General features: G+C 38.9%; 1 protein-coding gene and 1 long non-coding RNA gene across 8 annotated transcripts in view; one reads left to right on the top strand and one right to left on the bottom strand.

Moving 5' to 3' along the window:
• Nucleotides 1-7,834, bottom strand: part of LOC310895626 (uncharacterized protein C8orf34 homolog) — a 237,785-nt gene extending 229,951 nt beyond the window's left edge. For 3 of the 7 annotated variants that reach the window (XM_083827125.1, XM_083827126.1, XM_083827127.1), the window contains exon 1: nucleotides 6,331-7,508. In XM_083827125.1, coding sequence (XP_083683251.1) covers nucleotides 6,331-6,399 — 69 coding nt within the window. In that variant the 5' untranslated portion in view covers nucleotides 6,400-7,508. Of the gene's footprint in view, nucleotides 1-6,330 lie in introns of all 7 variants that reach the window. The other 4 variants (XR_014580803.1, XM_083827128.1, XM_083827124.1 and 1 more) reach the window with 4 other exon arrangements.
• On the top strand, nucleotides 6,271-11,939 carry LOC310895627. The gene is made up of 3 exons (XR_014580804.1): nucleotides 6,271-6,363; nucleotides 8,287-8,413; nucleotides 8,573-11,939. It is a non-coding gene; the product is annotated as an uncharacterized lncRNA (long non-coding RNA).
• The last annotated feature ends 15,100 nt before the right edge of the window (nucleotides 11,940-27,039 follow it).

The raw sequence follows: 27,039 nt of genomic DNA on the forward strand, positions 1-27,039 counted from the left end.
TGCTCCGTAAAGTAGAGAGGCACATCACATGTAGTAGGAGTTCAGTCTCAGGTACTGGCTGCCCAACCCTTTTAGAACTGTACTCCCCCTCAGAAGCTCCAAAGCAGCCAGAAGGCTGACAGCGCTCACTCGCTGGTATGGATAGCATCTAGCACACTTGGAAAAGCATAAGTCAGTAACTACAAAGAGTACATTAGAAAGAAATTAAAGTCTGAGTTAAGGCCATTAAAGTTTTTTATTTAATATTTGACATTTACATTTGTCCTTTGTACCAAAAGATTGGATTAATCAAAAGAATCAAAACAGTTGAAGAGCTTACTTCAGGTTTAATTAACACCATGCACTAAATATCATCCAAAACTTGGAAGAGACTTCATAATGTAATAAAAAGCAAAGAAAAAAGAGCAGTTATAATAGGCTTATTTTGATCCAGGCTGACTCATTACTATAGAGATTGCCAGACAAAAATCCAAACCCATCATTGTTCCCTTGTAAGTCCTAGAGCGCAGATATTAGACTCATTTTATTTTAAACAGGAACATCTACTAGCACTAGACCTTAGCACTGAGCCGTCAGGCTCCACTGGTACTTGATGTTGAGCAACTCAATTGAGAACTATTCCTCAGTTTCCCAGCTATTTTATTTTTATTTTTTATGGCAAGATAGTTATGCCTTCTACACCCCATCTAAAGAAACAAAGTAATTGTCATGTTACGGGTTTAAAAACATTAAAAGTTAACATAAAATGAAACTATTATGCATCCTTCTTTTTGTAATTTCATATTTTAGATACAAGTCTTCACATTTGATTATTACTGTTAAGACAATTTAACTCTGACTTAATGATTTAAATCAGATTAAATCATTTAATAATGATTTCTTCATGTATCTTGTGTCCAAAAGAATTTTTAAAAGCAAATAAGAAAGCTCCTATTTCCCTTTTGGTAAAGTAATGTTTTTGGAAACAAGGTTTATGTGATTATTGTGTATGTTTGTGACCACACCTGTACCTGCGACCTCTTTCACTATCTGTTTCCAATATTTTTAAACCTTTGACTAATTTCAGTAATCCTCAAAGGAACAGACATCACAAAAATGCAAGTTCTTCCAAATGTTATGAGATTAGCTAGCCAAGTAGAAGGACCAAAACGTATCATCTCATGCAGGGAGGACCTCTTTTCTTAAACCCTGTTCCACAGGAGAGAAGAATTATGCATGTCTCATCCACAGAAAGATTTCTGACATCTGTTGCACCTTAATGGTCACAAAATTCAAGAAAAAAAAAAAAAAAAAACAAAGTTATTGGTCACGGAACTGTTTGTTAGTGAGAAAGGGTCTGTTTATGATTTGCATTTTGGTTTTTGACTTGTTTTCCCTTAAAGACAACTTTACCAAGACAATGAGTTGAAGGCATAGTGAACGCTCTGAAAAACAAAGGACATCTCTGCATCATTTTTCCATTTGACTTTCATTCCCCCTTCTTTTACTTCAGTGCACATCAAGGCTACCACAAAGTCCTACTGCAGCAGACAACAAAAAATAAAGTAATTAAAATTTACCTACGATCCCCCAGCCCCAACGTGGGTAACACTGAGGCATTTCCAGACCACTGCTAGCTTCCACACATCCTTTGAAAAACAGCTTATAGTGGCTCCTCTGAAAGACGGGGGACTGCTGGGCTGAAACAATGCTACTAGATAACCAGGTAGTACTTCAAATTATGCTCATCATGTCTAGGTACTGAAAAACTTGGTCTTTCAAAAGCTTCATCTAAATTCCTCAAACTGAATGCTTCTCTGGATAAATTCACATCATCCAGAACACAGACTCTTCCATGCTAGGGACAGAATCTAACCAATTAAGCATAACAGCAACATAAAATAAAAGATAATTTGAGCAAGCTCAAAAGAAAACAACTGTGTGAAAGCATCCCTATCAATCACATCACAGATACTGTACCTTAAAAAATAATTTGGTACTGTGAGGAATCTTAAACCGGTAACTGAGACACAGAAGTTGACTGTCCCTACATTTGTACATTTAAGAACTGAGGGCAAACGTTGCTGCAGAAGATGGCCTGTACTCCAAAATTCACTCCCAACTTTGACTAATTCAGTCACAAGGTGCACTATAAGTAGTGTAATTCACCAAACAGGTGCACTAGGGTATGTTAAGGCTTAAGTTTAAGCTAGAAACATAGCTACTTTATTTAAATTAAGTAATAGAAGTTGGTGGACAATATACACTAATAGTAATAACCCATTTAGGGAAAAAGAAAGTTTCCTATTGTATTTGATTCAGGAATTTTGTCTGCTAAAAGAAAACAAGGTAAGTGTGATCACGTGAATACAATCTTTATGTTGTTCAGAATAAAAATTATAGTTCTAAGCCCACATTACTTTGAGAAAAATCCTTAGGTATGTTTACTTCAAGAAGTTATTTTGGCATTTTATAATTTGAATTACAGTTTCCTGGTTTGCATAACAACAATGTACCTGCTTGATTCTTTTTAGCTGCAGTTCTATAAATAAGAAAACTCCCAAACACTAAATTTATCTCGGAGCTCTTGAAGATTTATTGCAAGCTGTTCTTAAGAGTGCTGATCCAGCTTTCAAATTCGTAGAAACTAACTGTCAGGTTGCCCAAATGACAACACAACTGAATGCCGAAGAGATGCAATTGCACAGAAGTCTAAATGTATAGATACTCACAGGCATTACAATTATTCATTGAGATTATTAGCACAAGAAAAGAATTTGTTGGATTGGATGCTTGAAATGCAAAGTGGGTCAATACTTCACTCAGGCAGAAATGAGTGGGTGCAGATTCTGAATACTCTGTCCCAGCCAATTTTAGGCACATACCTCCTGTTCACATTTTAGAAAGATGGAAAAAAACAACAGTGAAGCTTCATCACAGAAACAATTCAGATTTAGAATGCTTTTTACATTCCAAGACTCAAATGGAAAATAAATAAATAAAACCAGGTAGTGCTATGCTAAGTGTTGCCACAAAAATCACAGAAGAGAGGTGTTTCTAAAGGGCATTCCTCAAATCTAAACTAGGTGTCTGACCACAGTGTTCCCAGATGCCAATAAACTCTTACAGGAGATGTCTAAACTTTCAAAGTGGAAAAAAAAGAACAACAAAAAGAAAAAAATACACACACAACAGGATAGATAAGTCAGTTCCTGAAACCTGACAGAATCTGACAGAATTTAGAGGGTTAGCATAAAAGCTTACTGTCAGTACTAATAACACCTGCATGGCCTGGGTCATCTAGCAGTTGACCTATAGGTTCACAGGGAATTTTACCTGCAAAAAACTTTCAGCACCTGTAAAATGAAATGGCAGCTAAGTAGCAATTCTGACAAAAAAAATATTTCAGGACCTACATTCAACAGAGGGAGATGGGGCTGAAGTATCTAAGTTATTTTGCAATCTGTCTTAAGTCCTAAAATTGACACAGTCTCAGATGTACACACTAGTTCCCACCCACACTCCTTCCCACCTTTAAGCCATAAATAAGAATTTAACTAGTAAAAATGCTTGGAGTCAAGTGAACGTGTGTGTTACCATTCATAGCTGACTGGATAGGACTTCCTACTATCTGTTAACAGGTTCTGGTAGTCAGCAGGAGACTGATGCCTGCTGAGTCAGCCTCTGCTCATTAATTCTTTCTCCAGAAGGTTACTCCCACCTTTCTTTATAGAAACAACTCTTTTTAACAAAAGGAGGGCCTATAGTCTTCTTGCACCTCACATGCCAGTACTTCTCTTGAACACCTTCACAGCAAGATAATTCAAGTGTCAAATCATTAAAAAATTCGGTGGAGAAATAAAAGTGTACTCATCTGCATATACAGCATGAGCTGAAGGTGAAAAAAGATGAAGTCCAAAAGAACAGATGTTCTTAGATAGGTACTGCTGGTTAATGAAGTACAAAGACCTAACGATGTCAAGAGAAGGCAGGCCAGAAAGGAGAGAAGATACGCTATCAGAAGAAGCACAAGCAACTGGAACAGAATGACCGATGGGCAACTAATTGCATGCACCACCCTTGACTATAATGCAGGGGAATTACACCTTATCATCAGAAAGCCACCTAGTACTCCAGCTCACTGTGCCCGCAGAATTTTCTTGAGATCTGTGGTGTTAAGTCCTCCTGATCCCTGCATCTTCATTTCTGCAGGTCTGCAACATGATCTGGTTGCGCACCGTCACCCCTGCCTTCGCCTCAAAAGCCTCCATGTCCTCTCTGCACTTTCTTCTTTCTTGTGATTGCCCTCAATTTCACAATGTTATTGTACGCGCTCCCTAAAACGTCGGCTTGAAGCATATATTGAGCAATTACAGTCACAACCTGCTCAGCAAATAACACAGTAGAAAATTGAATCCATGTCTACTCTGTTCTGACTTGGTATTAGAAAATTAGTACTCACTGCAAAAAAAAAAAAAAAAAAGATGGCTGTCATCTATGACAACTGGTGATTAATTAGCATCAAAAACACAAGTGGTGTAAGAAAATGCTGGCTGCTTCTGAATGAAAGATTAACACAGGTCTCTCAACATATCAGAACTTTTACAGACATGAAAAACTGATGTGCTGACTGTGAGCACATGGTATTCTTATTACACCGCAATGCATATATAATAGAAATACTAATATAGAGCATAAGCTTGACCCTATGTGTAGTTTTTGATCAATTCCTGTCAACTTCAAAAACACGTAGCCCTTAGTAAGCAGAAGACAAGATCAAGCACAGGTTGTAGATCTTCAAAAAACCATTGATAATAAAAAGCACATCACCAAAATGAAATAAGACAAGTAGATCTTAAATGGATAATAAGGAAGTGGGAGAGATGAGAATTATGATCCTTTTTTCCTAGTATTATGGACTACAGTAACTTTCGACAGCTACATGAATGCTACAGCCTTGTATCCACTCCTGTATTCGGGTCTAAGTGGATTTTGCACACACACAAAATCGCTTCCTGGTGTCCAGGAGCACACTAGCAACCTGTGGACGGTCTGCAAGGTTTAAGGGATGTGAACAGCTTCCCACAGACTCTTTCAGCCACAATGAAATCCCTATATCATAGCGACGAGTGAAGTATTTTGCAACGTATGAAATGCTATAACAAACACAACTTCTTCGTTGTTTTCTCTGTCGTTGATAGCTAAAGCATCTTACTATTACCACAATAGAAATTAGCATCGTACACTACTGAGAAACTAGGCTGAAACATAAAAAAGTGATGTCAAGTCGTCTGAATTTTAATGTGTAAAACGATGTGTTAGCTAATGAAAATTTAGAAGAAAGTGACAGCTGTCAAGGCCCAACTCCTCAACAACCGCAAGGCACTTAACTCCCACCAAAAGATGCAGGAGTCAGTTACCTACACAGACCTAGCAACTGCCTTGACAGGAACAGGCTTTTGTTCAGAAATTAAACTGCACAAATGTTTCAGTTTCTGTGAATTCTCAGGCTAGAAAAAACACCAGCTGTTCCCTAGTACCCAGTTACAGTTTGATCAAATAGGATTTTATTCGTTGCAAAATGAAAACATTTAACACTTCTGACACTGAAGCAATGTATTGTGTCGTACCAGCCCCAGTCCATGCAAAATATAAAAACTGACCATCAGCAAACAGTTAAAAAAAATAATTCACCCTCTGTTATTCAGGTTGACAAAGGCTACCCAAAGCTTGTACTGATTACCAGATAGCCACCACACTATACTCTCAGTACCTATAAAGCAGAATAAAAGAGATCTCATATGTAGTGAGCTTGACTGAGAGCAAGTTCAATAGCAAGAAAGGGAGACTCGTGTCTCAGGATAACACTGCCGGAGTAGAATAATGTACGTGCATTTAGATTAAAAATCGTATGAGAAACAGGACGATGAAATGGTAATCGGCATGATTGCTCTAGTACCCTTTTAAATTCCAAGTATTCACAGCTCATGCACGGAAATAGTAAAATATGCACATCTGTGCATCTCCAAACCCAAGCGGGTGCCTCTCCGTAACACCAAGCAAAACCTGGAGCAGCGGGAAGGTTCCCAAGCGTACGCCTGCGGATAAAACCGCCCGGAGAGCCGCCGGCCACAGAGTTTTTTGTAGGACAGCCGAGTCCCGAGGGCGGGCTCCCCGGCCCGCAGCCCTCCGGCTCTCTCCCTCCCGGCCGCGTCCCCGGGCTGGGCTGGGAGCGGCACCTGCCCTCCGGCCCCGCCGGCACACGGCGGGGAGCCGGGCTGCGGGGCGCGGCGGAGGGGCGCGGGGGCGCGGCGCGGAGCAGGGCAGGGGGCCGGGGGGAGCCCGCCTCACCTCGAAGAGGGGCCCGATCTTGTTCTTCTCCAGGTAGGCTTGGATCCTGGTCTGCTGGTGAGACGCCATCAAGAGCTCCGGAGGCGGGGGCTGGAGCTCCTCTCCCCCGGCGGCGGTGGCTGCTGCGGTCCCTCCGGCTGCTCCCGGCTCTCTCCCCCCGCCGCCCAAGGGCTGCCCGAAGTCCCGGGGCCGGGGCTAACTCCGCTAACCGGGAGCAGGGGGGAGGCAGCCGGGCGCCAGCCGCCCGCTCCTCTGGGCTGGAGGCGGCGGCGGGCTCAGCCCCCCTCAGGGAGCCGCGGGCAGGCGCTGCCTGGAGCGGAGCATGGTGCAGGGAGGGGACGAGCTGCAAAGGCGGCCCCCGAGCTGCGTGTGTGGTGTGTGTGCGTGTGGTGTGTGTGCGTGTGCCCGCCTGGCAGCGCCTTGGTTACGGGCACAGCCGCGGCTGGAGCTGCCGCCCTCGCCACAGCGCCGCTCCCTCAGCCGGCGGCCGGGGGCTCCGGGCAGCACCGCGGCCGTTGGGCGCCCGTTAACGGCCGGGCTCCGGCGACAAAAGGGGGGCGGGAGGCGGGGGCTGCCCTGCCCAGCCCAGCCATGCCCTGCCCAGCCCAGCCCAGCCCAGCCATGCCCTGCCCGCTCCCCTGGCTTAAAGTTCGGCCCTGAGGGGCTTGAACGCTGCGCCCAAACTTGGGCTACCTCAGAGCGGACTGTGGGCTTGCAGGGGGACAGCCAGCGCTTTTCCTGCGTTTTTTATTGTGTTTCAACCATAAAACGCTACCTTTCTCGTGATCCTGATGAAATTCCCAGTTTGCGGCTGCGAGCATGTTAATAAAACAGTTCAGGTACCTCGGTAGATGCTCGCTGGTCACGGGTCATGTCGAGTTCTCTCCAGTAGCCAAGGGCTGGTGGAGTAAATGAGAAATTTCTAGCTGGCTTCACAGAGTAGTGAGTTAATGGCTACATCAGGATTTATTCTTTCTCCACTGGAAGTAATTAGTTCCCCCACCTTCTCCACAAGCAGGGTCTTGAACAGCTTTTTGTGTTGTTATTGTTTCTCTTTAGAGAAGAACAAACAGAAATATTCTTCTCAGGATTTGACACATCTTGCAGTGACTGTTTCTGCTGTACCAGCATTCACCTGTTTTTCATTTAAAAAAAGAAAAAGAAAAAAGGCATATCTTACATTTTCATGAGAATTTTTTAAAAGCTCAAAACAGCTTTGAAGAATGCCCAGGTATTGGAGGTATTGGGAGCATTCGGCACATCTGCTGAATCAGGCTGCCCGCTCCCAGTCAAGCTGTGCTCTGCGAACACAAGAGCACAAGCTTCTCCTGATTCAGAAACCGTTAAAGAAGGATGAATTTTGTCAGGAGTCAAAAGATCATGAGTTCTGCTCCTACACTGACTGTTGTTTGACTTCAAAGACCTCTTAACTGACCTAAAACTTGTGCCTCTACCTAGAAGGAGGTCAGGTGTAAGCCTGTTATATAGACAGTTCGCTGCATACCCTGTAACATAAGCAAAAGCTTGTAGAATCCTTTAACAGCTTTGCTGGAACATGCTCAGCTTCACTATTCATCCCAGTGAGGCAGTTTTTGTCTTCCTTGGTACTAGGAAGGATTGCCGTTTTCGTATTTGGATTTCTAATCTGCTGTTAGCGAGTCTTCTAAAATTCATATCAGCTCAAAGTTTTAGCATATTGTCTCCACTGAAGTACAGCTACCTTGGCTGGTGCTAAGCGAGTTTAATCAGTCTAATGAGGATCATACAATCATAAGGATAATTGCCAGTGATGCAGGTTCTCTATAATGGCTCTAATGATTCCCATCAGATGAGGATGTTTGTAAAATTTCACAAGTCTCTCCATAACCCAGACTGCTCCAATAGATAAAAGTCGCCCACTTTGCAAAATGATGCCTCCCTCCCACGATCCAAAAATGAGAACATATGTTTCCACAGCCCTACACAGCCTGACTTTTCAAAGCAGCAGTGCTTCTGGACCTGCTGAGACCTGACTGCACCAGGACCTGCAAACTCTACAGAGGCCAATAAGAGAAATAAAGAAACGAGACTATCTGCAATACAAGTAGGAAAGAGGACTTACTAAAGGAGATTTTAAAAACAGCTTAACTGTCTACAGTTGCATGTTGTGCAATTAGATAGAGCCCAAGATCTCAGTGTTAAAACTTCAGTGTTTTTTTTTTCTTGTTGTTGTTCATTTCAGTGTTTTGTTTCTTTTTCACAGAATCACAGAATGGCTGAGACTGAAAGGGACCTCTGGAGGTTTTCTGGTCCACACCCTGTGCTCAAGCAGGGCCATCCAGAGCTAATTGCTTATACCTATGTCCAGAAGGCTTTTGACCATCTCCAAAAATGGTGGATCTTTCTGACACCGTTTGTAATTTTTTTGTAATTTTATTTCCCTAGACATTTTCCCTCTCTAAACCATCCCCCAAACATATAATCTAGACTTTCCACGTGGCTTGGGAGACACGCTAACAATCCTGCTGTGGTGGGAAATCTTCTAAAGCAAAATGCAGAATTAGCTTTCCAAACAAACACACTCCCATAAATCCACATTTTCCCATAACACTTAACTGAGATGTTATCCTTTGATATGGATTAGGCACTTCAGTTAGGCAGTTCCTTACCAAGAGCTTCGTGTTACTGTTCTCTTGTGAAAGGTCTCCTGCAGCCCCTAACAGAAAGTTCTGAGTGCTGAAGTATGGGAGTGCAGGTATCTCCTGCAGAGAGCACAGGCTCAGTGACATGACAGAGTAGGAAAAGAAGCTTCACTGTTAGCGTTTTTTACTCTTTTTCAAAGAGAGCACTAAAACTGTTGGTAGATTTAAGATATGCCACGCTAAGACAGCTATCAATAAATGCCCATGATTCACAAATAAACACAAGAGTCAGGGTATGTCCCTTTTGCCTTCTCAGTTTATTTTAAATAGATATTAACACAGGTCTTTTAAATATGAACTTTCATTTTAATATTGAAGCATCAGATTTTTTAAAAAACAAAAACCTCCTGGATTAAAATTAATATAAATTTATAATGTCCCAATCAGCTCTCAGCAATCTTTTTTGCATGAGCAACTGAACACTCAGTTACTTCACAGCCCAGTTGTGGAATATAGTCTCTGTATTGTGCTATCCTATGATCCTTGTTTCATTTTGTAGATATTTGTTAAAGCCAAACAACATTTATTCATAGGAATGTATTTGGGTATAAAGAACAGTATACAGTATGCACATCTATGTAAAACTGGACTGAACTGTAGGAACAAAAATGACTGCAGAAATTTGCACACAGGCATCAAAAAGTGAAAGAAGTCTCAATTTCAAATCATATGCACCACACAAAGTTAAAAATATAAGATATAAAAAATGGGTATGTGTGTAATTTTAAGATGCTTGTGATGACTCTTTTCAGTTTTTATCCTTTGGCTACACCTATAATATCTGAGATCCAGACATATTAACTATTGTATTTTGGTTGTTTTCTCATCATTCCCTTTGCTCACCAAAGGAAGAAAAGTGCAGTAACATTGATATTTTGGTAGGTTCTTTTTGTTTTGATATGTTTAGTTTGAGTACGGTTCCATTAAGTAATTCCATAGTATTCTATGTAATTCCAGTCATGTCATCCATTTTTCAGGAATAAGATTTCTGCAGTTCAAACACTGACCAATGAATTTTCAAAGTTATGGGCACTTGCGCTACCCACTGCAGTTAAAATGCCCAGACTTTACCTAAAATAAAGTTGTTTTTCAGGAGAGTCAGAGCTGCCACTGCTTAAAACAAAAGGAAACTGATGACTTAGCTGTCTCTAAAGGTATTCTGTGGGTCACAAATACCCGTTGGCAAGTTAACAATTTTCTTTCTGGTGGCTAAAATTTGATCTGCGTGCCCTGTAGGAAGATTATTTTTTGAGATGGCATCTGAAGTGCAAGATACATTAATATCTAAGAGAAAGTTATAGTAGCAATATATGAGTTTATTACAGACCTTTACATGGCTTTGTAGTTCCTGGTGTTTTTTATGCTTCAACTATCAAAATTGTCACTGGAAATTCCTTAACAAAGCTTTCAAAAACAATTGGTAAAAAAGAAAACAACTAGCAGACACATTAAAAGATACAGTGCTCGTCAAAAACCTGGTCATATTTTCTTGATAAAGCTTTCAATATGTCAAAGTTTTCTATGAATGTAATAACTTTGTAACAAAGAGTTCTTCAATTTCTGTGTTCTGCTTCTATTGAGTTTGATATTCTGTGCAAAGTCATTATCTACTTCATGAAGAGGAAAGAGAGCCATTAGTCAACAGCTGACTAAATATAGCTCTTACAGTATGTTTGTATTTAAAATATGAAGCTGAAATTACCTTCAGGAAAATAAAAATCCCTCAGTTCCCGCACCTTATGCACGAGTCATTATTTTTTATTGCTAAAGCCCAGCCTTGGAACTTTACATACCCTTGTTGTAAAAAAATTCTAAAACAGCATACATGCACACTGGCTGAATATTGCAGTGCTTCAAGCTGTTTAAAATAATGGAGGTCTAGCAGTTCCTGACCTAGAAAGCTGCCATCTAGCTTTTTATTTAGTTATTCCCCTAAAAATGGATCTGCTTAGATAGTATGTTGTCAAAAGAAATTGAAACATCTTAGTTTGTTGTACTGAAATATCCAATTTGCCTTTTATCCCACATCAAGTTAGCAGACAGAACTGGGAATAACGTCACTGGAAGGGTCATGCTAATGATTTTGTATACCTAATCTTGTTTGGTGCATTTGTTTATACCTGTTCAGTAAGGATAATATCCCTACTGAGCTACCCCTATCCATATCAGCTTGAGTTTATACAACCTTGAATGTCCGTCCAATGTTTTTATATTCACTGAAAGATAAGAGCCATACAACTTCAAAATCTGGGCTGGGCTCAGGCTTATGGTAAAAACGAGGTTTCCTTTGCTTCATCACTCTCCCAGAGCATTAAACCTCTCTAAGTGTTGGATATTTTGTCCATTACATATTGTGATCTTGGCAACAAACACTCAGCCTCTGCAATAAAACATTCCTACTCCCTGCAGGACTGGAACCCTTGGGAACTTGCTTGCATTATTCTCAGGCTCTCAATAAGGATAAGAACAAACCACTAAAAAATCCCGGATTCATAAGCCCACACTGTGCTTTAGGAGGATGAGTGACTATCTCTTTGATTCCTCTTAGTCTCAGATGTATTGTGTAATTTCTTTTCATTCTTCATGTTCACCTTCCTGCTTCCAATAGCTTGTTTAGGAACACTCTTCTCTCATTCTGTTTAGAGACAAATGCATCTAAACTTCAAAAAAAAAATATGAATATCCTATTACTAATACAACCATTAATAGAAATCACTATAATTTCAAGTCATGATTGCCACTTGTATCCATTTTTAGCATGTTTATAATTGTTTTCCTTTTGGTTGGCTACACATAGTCATAACACATTAGTAAAAGGAATAGTAGCCCTGCATATAAGAACACAAATCATACAGAAGGACCCGACTGTATACATGAAGCATAGAATGGTTTGGGTTGGAAGGGACCTTAGAGATCATCTTGTTACCACCCCCCCCACCCCACCCCCCCCCGCCATGGGCAGGGATGCCAAAATGTTAAATGTGTTCCAAGGACAGATCTGCTCCAAGATCTCACAGTTCAAGTGCAGAAGACTATGGGCAGGCACTGTAAGGAAGCCAGCTTACAACTGCGAGGCAGCCTGCTAAGCAGAGCTCTCATCATCAAAATGGATAGGCCAGATCCATATCCAGCAACACTAACAGTCAGGGACTCAAATAATTAATTAAAAGATTTATAACACCAGCTGACAGTTACATTCCTCTCCCTTCCAGAGGAATACAAAGAATAAGTTAATTAAATGTTAGTGACTAAGAGTGTAAAATACGGTTCTTAAAACTATGTTCCTTTCCCTTCTGCTCCATGGCTCTGTCAGGCAGGCCACAGGAGCATCTCTCTGCACTGTTGTCATTCCAGTAGCGTGGATGGGTGACAGCGAGGACTGAAGCGAGATCTTTTGGCATGTACTGCTGTCCCCGATGTCTGATCCATTTCTTCGGCCGGTGACTGGTAACTCTCATATTGTGGAAACCAGCCACTAGAGGGGAATAAAGAGTCACACTCTGCTGCTGTGGGTTACACCGCTCGCTGCTGTGCAGGCAGGCGCTCAGGGGTGTCCACGAACAAGTGCTGTACCTGCGGCAGCACACTGCTTCGTGTCAGCTTCCATTCGTGTATGCATGTTGTACTCAGCAGGGCTTACTTAGGGGTCCATAAACCTGGAGTATATTTGTATACTCACTGCGTAATTATTAGAAATGCTTGTACTGGTAGCTATCCTAATTGCGGTGGTAAACATCATGTTTGCTCTGAACCACAAGCATTTCACCATATTTTTTTTAGCTTGAAGCATGTAAACCAGGTTGTCTTGCTTAAAGATAGACACACTTCAAGTGCTTTGCCAGATGATGACCTTTTCAATGGTAGATGGGGTGGGGGGGGGGGAGGCAGTGGGGAAGAGGGGCAACAGCAGAGAACGGTCACAGCGAGGAGTGCTGTTAAGCCTTAGCATCCTGTCAGAGGTACAGCACTCCAGCAAGCTGTTGAAAGCAGGTAAGGCTCATAAGTAAAGCTGTTAAAGGGTGTACCAGTGCAGAAGCTAATTTAGACAGAGGAAGCTTAGGACAACTAGTTTTCAAGTGCTTGAATTAGCTTTTGTGTATACAACTTGGACTTCTCTGCTCTTCACCACACAAGTTTATGCTAGTCAAGGATTCTCCTCATTCATCAGGAATCCCTAAAGAGCACAGGCAATTGTTTTCTGTATTACTTTTTGTTACCAGAACATAGCTAAGAACGAACAGGATTATGCTCAGTGAGCATACCAGTAATACCAGCTTCCAAAATTAAAAAAAAAAAAAAAAAGACTAAGCCACAATCATGAAGGGAGACCTTATAATAAACTTTAAACCTTTATATTTCACAGTTTCAAGGGCTTTGGGCCACCCCTCATTCTGTTTCCCACTCCCTGACACAAAGCTGTGATCTCTAGGAACTCATTTTTTTCTTCAGTGAAAGCAAAGATTCTGTTGCAGCCATTTGACTGCAGGAACTAGAGGCAGAAAGAAAAGGCACTACACATAAAAGGAGTAATGGTAAAGAATATATGATTTGGCAACACTGCTGTATCTTCTTTTCTAGGCTTAATGGAGCTGGATTTGAAGACAATACCCAGGGACAGGAGCTTAAAACTTGAAAATTTACTAACCTAAAGATTGCTATCTTCATGCAAAAATCCAAAGAGATATTACTTGTTTTTTAGTGAGAGGGAGGCTAGCAATAATTCCATCTTAATTTCCTGTAGTAGGAAGCTTAGCAACCATTCTGTAATAATATCTCATCCTTAGGTGATTACTGCTAATGCTTGTAGGGATGTGAAATTAGAGGAAGTCCTTGAAATATTAATGCCAATGCCCATTACAGTCCTTGAAGAGGAGGACAAGGACCTTGGACTGAATGTGCCATTGAATGCTTGCCCTTGGCAGTGTTGCAGCCGTCACACACGCAGCTGATTCTTTCTAAAGGGGGGAAATTCTTGGCTGAGGATCCATCCCCTTGGGTTTTTTTCTCATGGAAAATGCTGGACACAAGGTGACATCATCATGGCTGATTTGCTTAATTGGAAAGAGAGACTGAGATTTCTGCTATTCTGCAACTGTCTAATTTTACAAAGTTTTAACTGATTTTTCTAAAGCAACATGAGTGCAGGTCTTCATACACTACTGCCTTGCTAATGAGTTGCATTTTCCACTTGATACACCAAATCTTAGCCATACAGCTGTCTCCCCTGGCAGTTATGAACTTTGAGCATTTAAAAGAATATGCATTACAATAAGAACATACATCAGACAATTAGCAAAAAGGTAATTGAATTTGTCTCCCATCCCAAAACAGAGGGAAAAACTTGGCTTGTGATTACAAACATAACATTCCTAATAACATTTTAAAATGTAGGATTAATTTTCCAGCACTTGATAAAGCAATTTACATTTCACAAGCTTCATTGTCCTAAATAATTTTGAAATAAAGGATTATCTTCTGTAGCAAAATTGAAAGGCGTATTTGGAGACTAGGTTACCTATGTGCCTGAGCTTTTTTATGAAAAGAAGTGGCTGGTTATTTTGCTGGAAACTTTTTTCATGCAAATAGAGGAATGTATTATCTATTTTACAGAAATATATTAGGTACAGTCATTGTCTTATCAGGAAATGTAAATTCCAAACTAAGTTTAAAAATATAAATATATGGGTGGGTACTCACTTTCCCTCAAAAGAATAAAGCATGCAAATATAGGCCATGCATATTGTAGAAACAATAATTCAGTGCTTATGAACAACACTGCAATTAAAAATTAATTGTATTTTCAAGTGTTCTAGGAGTCGAGATTTTAATATTTTAGTAATTGTTGGCTGACCTTTAAATCTTGTTAGTAGAGTGTTTGCATGAATCGGGCCCCAGTTGTTCTATTCCAGTTGGATTTGTGGACTGAGTCGTGAATGGTTTGTTCTGTGGGAACCGTCTGTGCCAAATGACGCATATAAAATTATAGAGTATTTTGGATAATGCAGTATAGAAATTCAGCATAGTGGCTTTCTTTGCAACCAGAACTATTTCCTAATTGTTAGGTAAGCATTAATACATGGCTTAAAAGCTGTAATTTATAGACTTTAATACATTATCAAAGATAAGCATAAGATTTTTTTTTACATTTGTCTGGCTTTTAAGGCTTGTTTGGCTAATGCTGTAGGAGAGAGAGAGAGTTTTAAAAAAGAAATGGGGATACTCACAATTGTGCATTTACACGAGGACTTTTTGATGACATCTGAATTATGGCATGGAAGCAAACAACAGCAACAAAAAACAGAACATCGAGAAAAGCATAAGGAAATAAGGGGCTGGAAAACTATTAAAGGAGAAAATTATGCAAGTGTCTACAAAACTAACAAGAACAGTAGGAGTGAGCAAAATGCTAGGGTCATGCAGTGTACAACAGATTAGTTCTCTGGAGGATCTGGAAAGGATCATAGACCAGGTGTGAGGGTTCTTTAGAAAATGATAACTATCAAGCTCCCTATACTATTCTGTGCTGTCAGCTTTGTCAAAATACCAAAGTAAACAACACATTTGTCTACTTATGCCTAAGAAGAGACAAGAAAATTCCAAGAGTTTTTGGATCATACCTGTAAGACTGAACCTATGCCTTTAACTTTAGTGGGATCAGTATCGGGTTCACATACCATTTATTTATAAAGGGTAAACAGAACAGAAAGCCCAAAGCTTTCAAAAGAATTTTGAAAAGTTACATTTCAACAGATATAAATTGATCGCCAGATTTGTTGGTGCAGCCTTTTTCTTAAGTAGAAACATGCTGCACTTGAGAAAAGATGCTTGAATGAACAGTCTGTTCAAAATGGAGAAAATACAAGATAACAGCATTGTCAGTTATCTCCAGCAGACTGTGAGCATATACACAGGTTGCTATTATTGAGCTTTAGATAAAATACACTGTTTTTTAAAACATTTTGAAAGGTTTGGAGAATCACTTTGAATTATAGGGAATCAAGTCAGTTGTGAACATTCTCCCAAATAATTAATCCATAAGCCCATTCAGGAACCCAATACCCCTTTCCCTCAAGGGCTTTTCCCATTTCTTTTCCCCTTATTCCACTTCTTATTTATCATTTATGATTCCTTAAAAAAAAAAAAAAGTATTCAAAATAGATGAGCACATTATCTATCAAAGTAGATAAGTACATTATCTCCTTCACTGTTTATTAGTAAGGATGCTCTGCAAATTCAATATGAGAGGGGGGAAAAAAGAGAACAAAGATACTGGGTTTTGTTCTCTCTATGTACGTCATACAGAACAATCCAGATGTTCATTGACAACAAATAACATCTCTCTTGTCCTACTTTGCTCTGAAAAGGCCCTGAAATGCCACATTTCTCTTTCTACCCCCTTCTTCAGCATAACTGAAGCATTCCTCCCACTGAAGTTTTTTTGTTTATCCCAGAATCTACACTTACTACTACTCTCATGTCAGGTGCTAACATGGGTTCTAAGGATAGGAATCTCAGTTTTTGTTATTTTAGGGTGTGTTTTGGCCCCCTCATCTGTGTTTGCTGAAACATGAAGTAAGGACGCTTTTGCTAAAGGCCGCAAACCTGATATTTCAGTTCAATTATACAGAATGTAACCAAGTTCAGTACAACTTTGAATCACATTAAAAAATGGTACCTCAGCATTTTGTCTTCTGTCTCCACCATTGGTAAGATCTTGCTTCAAGAAATCACCATTTTAGTCTTTCTACTCAAGTGCCTTAGTAAGGAGAAAAAATTGTTGTTGTCCAACACCAGCTCTGTAGAAAGAAAGACTTCACTGCAGTTCTCTCTTCATCGTCAAATTCCATTCACATCAGCACTGAGTGTGAAGTTTCACTGGTTTTCAACGTTCTTCAAGCATCCTTTCCCCCACCATTCTTGACAAAATTTTTTCTGTCTCAGTCACTGCTCTTATGCAGTGTTGGTGCCCTTTCTTATCTCATCCATAGTCTGCAGTGGTGAAAAGTTGATATACTGCCTCATTTACGGGAAGTTATTATTTGGAATATTTCTTCAAATCATTTGTGTGCTAGCATCATAACAAAATTTTCACTTCATTTTAGTTTACAAATTGCCACCTGTTTGTGTCATTATGCCCTACAGCAATGATGCTATGTACAAATATATTTTCTTTATAGAGTTATGTCTGGGTGGTCCAAACTGACGAGCTGTTTTCTACTGCATTGCATTTCAACAGAAATTCAACTAGGATATACACCAGTCTAACTTAAGAAGTTAACAAATTATGTCTTTTTGTGACAAAGTGAGCTCTATATTTTCTTCTTACTTTAAAAGTAGGTTAGCAATAAGAAACTAACCTTTGAATCTGGTAGCATTTCGCATCATATGGGTAAAGAGATGTTTCAAATACAAATACCCAACCCACTATAATCATCACCTTAAACCATTACATTCCAGTCCAAAACTGGCAAGCATATGGACATCCCCTTCAAATTTTCATTCACTGAATTAAGAAACCCAAAATATTTCAAAATTATCTGGTTCTTGTTTCTGAAGGAGATCAAAATCACTCTTACATCCCATGAGGAGGTTACCTCAGAAGAGCAGGAAAGAAACTGCCACCTGAGAATTATTTTTAAAATATTTTAATGTATCTTGAAGTGGTTTTTTTTAAGTAGTTTTAGATGTTCATAGAAAGCATTGCATGGACAAAGGAAGGAAATGGAAATACTGCAGGAAAACATTTTTCTTACAAGTACAGAACAGTGTAATTTAGTTTCAGTACACATTTAAGAAGTTTGAAAAACAACGTATCAGAGATGCAAATGTATACAATATGTTTAAAGACAAATATAATGCAATTGGTCTGAGCAGTAGCTAAATCAGGAAATTGACTATAATTGTAGCTTATTTTATTAGAATATAATATAATTACAAGGCTGTTGAAAGAGAAGCTTATATACATCAAAATTACTGGATTAAGACATTATATTCTGCATATGAAATTTTGCCCTCAAACTCTAAGGTAAAGGATAAAGTGGAAGCAAGAGTGGTGATGGAGTAAAGATCCCCACAGAGCATCAGGGAAAAACAATATTGCCAACAAAGTTCAGGGCGCAGGGATGGGATGAAGGAATCAGAGCATCATTTCAAAATGACACACCACAACAGAATGGAATAAGGGAAATACTTCAGACCCACTACACACCCTTTCTTTCAACAGGCTTCAGATAAGCCCACCCCTACACACACACAGAATGCAAGTAACGAGACTGAAGATAAACACAGCCATCAGTGTCCAGCTCGGACTGGAGGATGAACTTACTAATGGGCACATAAAGACCTCCCAGTTCATGTGGAGCTTGGGGAAAAACAAATAAGGTTGTTTCTTTAGACCTCAACTATTGCAGAGAACAAGATTTGCCACCATGAATTAGCAGAATACTACTAGCACTGATCCACAAAAGCAAGAAAAATTATGCCTGTATATTTGCATGGACATTAAAGTCACCTGGATTAGTTCACCAGTCCTACGGAATTTCAATTAGATTTGTGGAGTAACTGAAATAAAAATTCTAATTTGACTAAGAAAATTTATGTGGAATACAGCGGTAGTGATGAACTGTGGAGTAACATCAGATGTGTTTCCTCACATGGCCTACTGAACAATAAGATAAGCGACCATTCTGGATATAGTCCAAGGAGCATGCCAAGCAGAGCAAAAAAAGATATGAGCTGACAGAACATTAGGAAATGAGTGACTGTGGTAAAATCAGACATAAGGTCTGTACAAAACACATGCTGCAAGAAGAGTTAGTGTGCTTTTAAGAAGTGAATTGCAACTAGGGTTTGGGGAGGTTGTCCCCATCTACTCTGTCCTTGTGTGGCCCCATTTGGAGTACTGCATCCAGGTCTGGGGCCTCCAGCACAAAGGAGAATGTGGATGTGTTACAGGAGGTCCAGAGGAGGGTCAGAGTTGTTCAAAATTGCTCAGAGGGCCGGAGCACCTCTCTTACGAAGAAAGACTGAGAGAGCTGGGCATGTTCAGCCTAGGGAGATCTCATTGCAGCTTTTCAGTACTTAAAGGGGGCTTATAAAAAAGACGGAGAGCAACTTTTTGCTCAAACAGATAGTGATAGGACAAGGGGGAATGGTTTTAAAGTAAAAGAGGGGAGATTTAGAATAGATATTAGGAGGAAATTCTTCACTCAGAGGATGGTGAGACACAGAAAGAGGTTGCCCAGAGAAGCTGTGGATGCCCAGTCCCTGGAAGTGTTGGGCTACCCAATTGAGTGGTTGGCATCCCTGCCTATGGCAGGGGGGTTGGAACCACGTGATCTTTAAGATCCTTTCCAGTCCAAGCCGTCTTTCCTATTTTGCATTAGACTAGGCCATAAGACTGCCAGGCATCTAGTCCTTTAATCTTTCAGTTATGAGGTGAAAGAAGAGCTTCTCCATAAAAATTTCTACCGGCAGCTGAGAAGGCATTCTCTATTCCAGTTCGGAATTTCTAGCATATTAGAAATCTTCCAATGAAGCTATGATGCACTGGGTGGTAGTAAAGATCTCTGATATACTCATTGCTCCTTATACCAAAAAAAAAATAAAAAGAAAGAAAAAGAAAAAAAAAGGTAGAATGTTAGAACTTTGTACATTACAAAGAGGTATGTAATCATTATACATACTTCAAAGTTTTAGCCCATCATATAAGTTAATATAGCAAATACTTGCAATAGAAATATGCAAAACAAAACAAAGTAAAACCAAGAAACTTTAAAGCTTCAGTTAGAGAAAGCCTAAAAGTCCAAGACTTTTCAGGCAATACACCTTTATTAAAAGGCAATAAGATTTTTTGTCTACCCATAAAGACATTTATGGGTAGACAAAGTGTGGAAGAAACTAAGCAGCATAGAGGAAAGTGCTTGCCTTTCACAGGTGTAATTATCACTGGATAAAAACCTACTCTCTGCCTTATTTTCCCTCTTCTCTCTCTCCAGCTGAGAGTTAGTACGAACTTCCATCTTCACAGTGAACAGCTATACCAACAATTCATCAAACTTTCCTACTCCAAATGAGTACCTTATTTTACAGCCTTTACCTTGTTAGATAATTATGCATATTTTAATATTTAATTAATGCATGTAATTAGCAAGTCCTTATGGCTCTCCTCTGTATAATATGATCATTCTATTCACTTTTTTTTTTAAATGATGGCAGAAATGAACAGTAGTAATCATTGTTCTGTAATCTCATCAGCTCATTCAAACTAATTCAGGTCAGGCTGCACCAGGTTTGGATGCTCTTCCAAAATAAAAAGAGGAGCTATTGTAGTTAAATTAGTGATTTGCAACTTGACGGTTCATCTGGTATGATTTAACACCAGATGAGCTAGAGGACACAAGATAGTTGCAGAAATTACTTGCGAGATAAAAAGTGGATTCCAGTTCCTGACCAAATTTTCCTTCCTCAGAAGTTGTTTTTTTTTTTTAACCCCCAAGTTATATCACTGTCTATAACAAATGTAATAAAAGTCCAGTATTTCCAAAAGTCCAAAAATATTTCCAGTCCCACAGAGATTCAAAATAACTGTTGAGAAAGATGCTATCTGAAACGAGTAAGGGTAGCAGAATTTGTTCCAAAGATTTAGTAAGATCTCCCTTTTAACCACATGCCTGAAGCACTGGCTGTGAGTCTCAAATACTGAGAAATAACCCCTCAAGTCTGCTCTGTACACGTGAAAGTCAGTTCCAGAACCTAAAAAGCAAGGAAAGAAAAGAATAGGGAGGCCACTTTTCCCCCAAAATCCTCAGATCTCCTATCCATTTCTGTAATGACTTAAATTTTCTATTTCACTGAAGTTTTCTGAACTGCTGTAATCTCTGGACCTTTTTGCTGCCTTTCTTTCACTTAGGATTTTTTTGAGAACAGGTCCTCAAATGTGAAATCTGCTCCCTAGCTGCAGCAGTCCAAAATAATAACTGATATATTGAATGAATATAATATCACAACAAGGAACAAGTACATTTTTTAATGGCGTTGCAGCCCATCTATAAGATGTACAGCTCTACAGATTGTGTAAATGTTGTTGAGGAATGGCTAAAAAAATGTGATTGCTATTAAGAATTTCAGAATGTCAGAGAATACGATATAAACTTTTAAGCAAATCAAGGACTAGAATATGAACTTGGATGAACAGATAGAATATTATTCAGAAATCCTCAGAACTGGGAAGGTGAATCATAAGACAAATTAAAAAAAAAAGATTTTCAATCAAGTAAAATCTAATCTACTAGCACAATAACTACTAAATTGATTCATTGTCTCATTTGTGAAATTATTTCAGCAGGTAACACAAAAATCATTGTATTATGAAAAAAAAAAAAAAACTACTTATATTCCCTGACTTCAATGAGCATTTATGCTTTTCTTTTAATGTGTATATAGGTTAATCTAAAATTCTTTAAAATCTTATTAGATAAGCGTTCTCGATGCAAGCAAAGCCTTATAAAATATAAATGCACACATATAAGTTTTAACAGAACTAATGTTTTTAATGGCAGTTAGATTTTGTTTTGGTGGGTTTGCTACATAGCTAAGCCAAACGAATGCTGCATCCTGAGGGCAAGTAATGCTTAGAAAAATAAAAACAAGTAAATAAATAAATAAAAACAAGAATCACAGAACATAATAAAATCCTAAATATACACAGATGAGAGGGAAAAGTCAGTATTTACAAATTGTGATTGAGATGAGAACAAATTTTATTGGTCAGATAGATATTTACTTAAGAATTCAGCATGGCTATAAACTCCGAGACAAAGAGGGACAAATCATTAAGGCACACAGGTAGAAATTGCTTACTGCAATTCATTGACAATCTGCAAAGACTGAAAATGTACTGTGTAAGTATTCCCGATATCTAATAAGGGAACGGTAGGAGCATATAGGCAATTAGATTAGCCTTGCTATAGTAGAAGTCATAGAAACTATAAGATCAGTTAGAAGCAATAGTCAGACATTTAAATTTAGGTGGCTAGAGACAGATGAGACCATGTTCCTGAAAGTACTTATACACCTGCTTCACTTTACTTTTTTATTATTCACTTAATAATTTCATGAGCCAACAGTCAACAGGACCTGAGTGGTCTGCTGCTCAGGAATCATGAAATCAGTTCACAGAGGAAGATGATTTGGAAAGCGAGGGCAAATAAAAGCAAAAAGAACAGATGTATACACATGCATACATGCACACACATAGTATATACACATAGACATATACATTAATGCCCAAGCAATGGAGGAAAATAAGTAAGGAAGTACAAGATTATATGTGCCTTGAAAAAATAACAACAAAGTACCGTTGGAAGCTATGGATATTCCAGAGGCTAGGCTCGGATGTAACAATCATTAATGTTTGCTATAGAGTGCAGGATACCAATACCCTTTCCAGTTCCTTTTGGTCCTGATTCCATTTTTTTTTTCCCCCCCCACAGGTAGACCTCCCATATTTCTGTTTTAACCTACATTTTAGATTTATACATTTCATACTACCCAATTTATTCGAAGTCCTGGTAAGTGAGTGGGATAATAAGAATCTTCCCAAAATCCATGGCAGCCAACAATTTTTACTTCTCTAATGCACACCCAATTGTAAAGTTAAGTGCTTATGAGTAGATAACCCTTTGGAGCAAACAGCAGTGGTTTAATTGATCTCAATAATTTTGATTTGTACCAGCTGAAAGTGGGCATCTTCATGCTTAATTTCTGTTTTGCATAACTTTACATTATCACAAAGCAACTTAGCTCAAATCTAAAATATAAATTTTATGGTAATGGTTGCTTTTGAAGTAGTTTTATGTTTCTTCTAATTGACCAGATACTATCAGTTCCAAAATGTGACTTTGAACATTCAAACTAAAGAAAGAACTATTTTCTGTTGGTGCCAGCAGATGTGCAAAACCGCAAGTGATGTAAAATGAATATTGGCTGTGTTTCATTATCAGCCTGTGGGTCAGGGCAAGCTCAGGTTCATACTAGAATGTCATTGAAACATTGAAAAATAGGGACGGAAAGGATTTCAAGAAGTCTTTTATGCTATCCTGTAGTCAAAAGGCAAAATCAACTACGTCTATATCACTTGTGACGTAGATTTGTCAAATATATTCCTAAAGACCTTCACTGTGAGAGACTGCACACCTCTCCTATTCCAGCTCTTCACATTATGACAGAAAGCATTTCCTAATTTGCACTTGTTTTTTCCCTGCTATTTGAGATCTCTCACATGAAAGACATGGAGGGGAAAAAAATATCCTCTGCAGCAGCTTTCAATATATATGAAACTCAGGTCTAGTTGAGGAAAAAAAAAAAACCTGTGAAAAAGATTTAACATAAAAATGTATTTAGAGTAAACCAACATTTCCCCCAAAATTTCCAGTTTTCTATAGAAAATCCAGATGGCTAATAGAAAAAAAAATGCTGTTTCATTGTAGGAAAGCACAAATTCACTCTTTGCTTTTTCTTTCTCTAATGATTCTTGGCTCTCTGAATCGCATTGAATCATTGTGCTGTCACCACTTGCTACACTGCAAGGATGAAAGCACGTATCCTTTATCATCACTATCTCTGCATTCTGTTATTAATTTTTCAATAGGTAACCAAGACCATTCCAAGAAGGGAGGAAGCAGAGTCTTCCAGTCCTCGTGGGGAGGCTATATTTCAGCCAGATTTCCATCTCTGCATTAAAATTCCTTTGAGGGATCCCATTCACTGTTTTTATTGGCAGCAAAGAGAACCAAATATTCAAATATTTCTCCGTTTTATATTTATATACGTTATCTTTTTTAAAGCTCTACTTTAGGACTCTGTTGTCCATCTCACATCTAGGCCCTAAAACTTAAAAGATCAAGTCACAACTTTTTCTTTATGTTCTTGGATTTATTTATTTATTTTTAATTATAGTATAGATGTTCTGACTTAGTCAAAAAATCATGTGGTATTCATGGTTTACTTTCAGTAACTGCCATAAGGTAACTGTTTGCTGGCATTGACTGTAGTTAGCAGTCTAGGACTTCTCGTTCCTCCTACTTTTGCTCTTTTTAATGCTTTTTCTAGCTCATTTAACTACAGGAAATGAAATTTCAACTCTCATGCAGGTGTCCAGGTTTATCTGAGAATGGCTGAAAATGTGTTATTAATTTCAAGATGGCATTCACCCTTCTACTGTTTTGCTTCTTAGAAGAGTTTTATCTAGAAGTGATGAAGCATTTGTATTTCTTTGCCTTTCACCCGACAGTCTAGTGAAATTGTTGATACACCAGATATTTGAAATGAATAGTTATAATCAGGAAAGTGGTATGTAATCATGTTCTTCGAATGTAAAGAACAGTAAATAAGTGCCTCCATTATCTCCGAGATCCTTAAAAGAGAGAAGATGTTGCCATAAGAACTATTGGCCATTATTAACTCAACGTCAAGCTCTACACTAGTGTTTTCTTGAGCACACTGCACTGCAGAGCAGCTGTAGCTTGGCAGGATTGCACTTACCTTGCATCTATTCGTTCCTGCACAAAGGTCTCTTTTGTAATATCATGCACTAGACACAGCCAGAGGTATCCACTTCTGCTTGAGTTCAGCAGTAATTGTTACCTGCTGTTGCTCCTCTTGCTTCTCCTGCTCAATAGTCTACACCAGTTGAAGTGCATCTGGATTTCCTTATCCTCCAGAACAAAACATGAAGCACCAGTAGTCAATAGATAGTATATAGTCAACTCAGTGCAAAACCTGGTGACTGAAATTGGCAGTGCACAGAGGAAATATTTCAACAAATAGCTCAAGTCTCTGACCACTGGACTTAGACTGTTCTAGCCAGGCTCCCTCATAAAGAGGAAGTTTTTGTCCAGAAGGTCAATGCCATTTCATGAGGACACATGGCTCTGTACTCCTGGCATGACCAGGCAGCCTCTCCAGAGACAGGCAACTGTATCCAAGGACATGGCTCACAACACCTTCAGGAAGCTTATGGAGCCCACAGCCCTTATTTGTGCTGATCAGCTGGCAGCCATCCTGGGGTCAGCATGCTGGTGGTTGAGACATTCAGCTGGTAGCTGATTGATTCATCAATCAGAGTAATTTAGGTCAAAGGGGACCTGAAAGCCATGCTAACTTCAAAGGTAGATCAGATCGTTCAGGGTGATCTCCTGATGATCACTGAAAATCCTTAAGGACTAGAGTGGATTTCACAGCCTCTCTGGGCAAATTGTCCCAGTGCTTAAGGCTGAGGTAAAAAGAATGTTCTTTCCCTCAATGCTGGTCATGCTGCATTTCCCTTATTTTAACTTGTGATCATCACATCTTGTGATTCAGCTCTGCATTTCTGAGAAGAACTTTTTTTTTGTTAACGCAACCTCCTTTACTCCTGGCCAAGCAAACTCAGATCCTTCACCTCGTGCACCATGTGCTCTAGCCCCCTGAGTTCTGTGTTGCACTGAGCTCTGAAACATCCTTCAGAGACTAAAATTTGTAGGAACCAGAATGTCTGACAATTTTGAAAACAGCACACGAAAATGATAAAGCATCTTATTTTTTTTTCCTAGTTCCCTAAGAGGGGTGACCTCTGCAACTTTAAATGCTTCATTGAAAATATAGGAATTCACTCCAAATGATCACCAACAGCCCTACATACAATTTTAGTGATTTCAGTCTCAGCTACTTACCAAATCAAGTCTTTCAGCAGTCAAGTCCTCCTCTAATAAGGAGATTCTTAATGTATTCTTTATCACAGAAAAAAAAAAAATAAAATATATATATATATATATTTTCCACAGGAGACAAACCTATTTGGTGTTGCATAAATTCCAGTAGGAAAAAGATAAAAGAAAATGTTGCAGTAAAGCAGAATCCCCCTCTTCCTGGAATTAAAGTTTTGTTCAGTATGTAGTAGCTCCCTGTTCTTCACATTTCTATGGTGCTTAGTTTACTTCTACTTATTGCAGTCAAACCTGTCCTGGTTTCAGCTAGGACAGAGTTAACTTTCCTCCTAGTAGCTGGTAGGGTGCAATGTTTTGGATTAGGATGAAAAGAGTGTTGATAACACACTGATGTTTTAATTGTTGCAGAGCGGTGCTCTGCAGAATTTTCTACTTAAGTGTTCGGGTTGTTTTTTTGTTTAAGTTTTACAGATATATAGTTTCCTTGTGCATGTTCTTCTACCACACTTTTCTCATTGCAAATTCTGAAGAATTGTTTAAAATTAATTTTAACAAATTTTTGGATACCAGACAACTACATCAAGGAAATTTCAGAAGGAATGAAAATGAACAGTCCTAAGAAGATCAAATTTAGAGTCTCCGTATTTAAAAATAAATAAATAATAATAATAATAATAAAATAAAAAGAATCTGCACATAACTAAGAGGTAACTAATGCATTAATGAGGTTTTTTTCCTAAAAAACCCATTTCACAACTTTCATACACACAAGCAGCAGTATCCAAAGCTCTCTAAATATCTAAAAAGTAGGAAGAATATTTTGTTACATGTACAGATCATAGAGACTTTTTTTTTTCCAAACAAATTAAAGCTATTATGCACTTTAAGGTTCAGTCAAATCTAAATGCCAACCACCCCATCAGCTTGGCTATCTGAGCCTGGAAGATGCTTCTGCACATTGATCATCCTCAAGGACTCTACAAAATATTCTCCAACAACAGAAAATGGTAGATAATTCCCACATACGTTTTCTTCTCCTATGATTGTATGGGTAAGCCTGTTCCCAGAAACCCCTTCAGCATTGACAACACTACAGAAATTATGTAAGTTTAATACAGCCTCTGAGCAATATAAATGGCCAAATCCTCAATATCCTTCTTTGGAGAATTACAAATTTCAATTTATACAGCTTACTCAGCCCAAGTCATGGTAAGACAACAAAGTTATATCAAAGTTACATGAGGAAATTTCATGAAAAAAAAGGGAAAAAAATCACCCTGAATGCAATCCAAAACATTTTCAAATCTATGGATATATGAAAA

Source organism: Anser anser (genome assembly GCF_964211835.1).
Source record: "Anser anser genome assembly, chromosome: 2".
NCBI classification, from domain to species: domain Eukaryota; kingdom Metazoa; phylum Chordata; class Aves; order Anseriformes; family Anatidae; genus Anser; species Anser anser.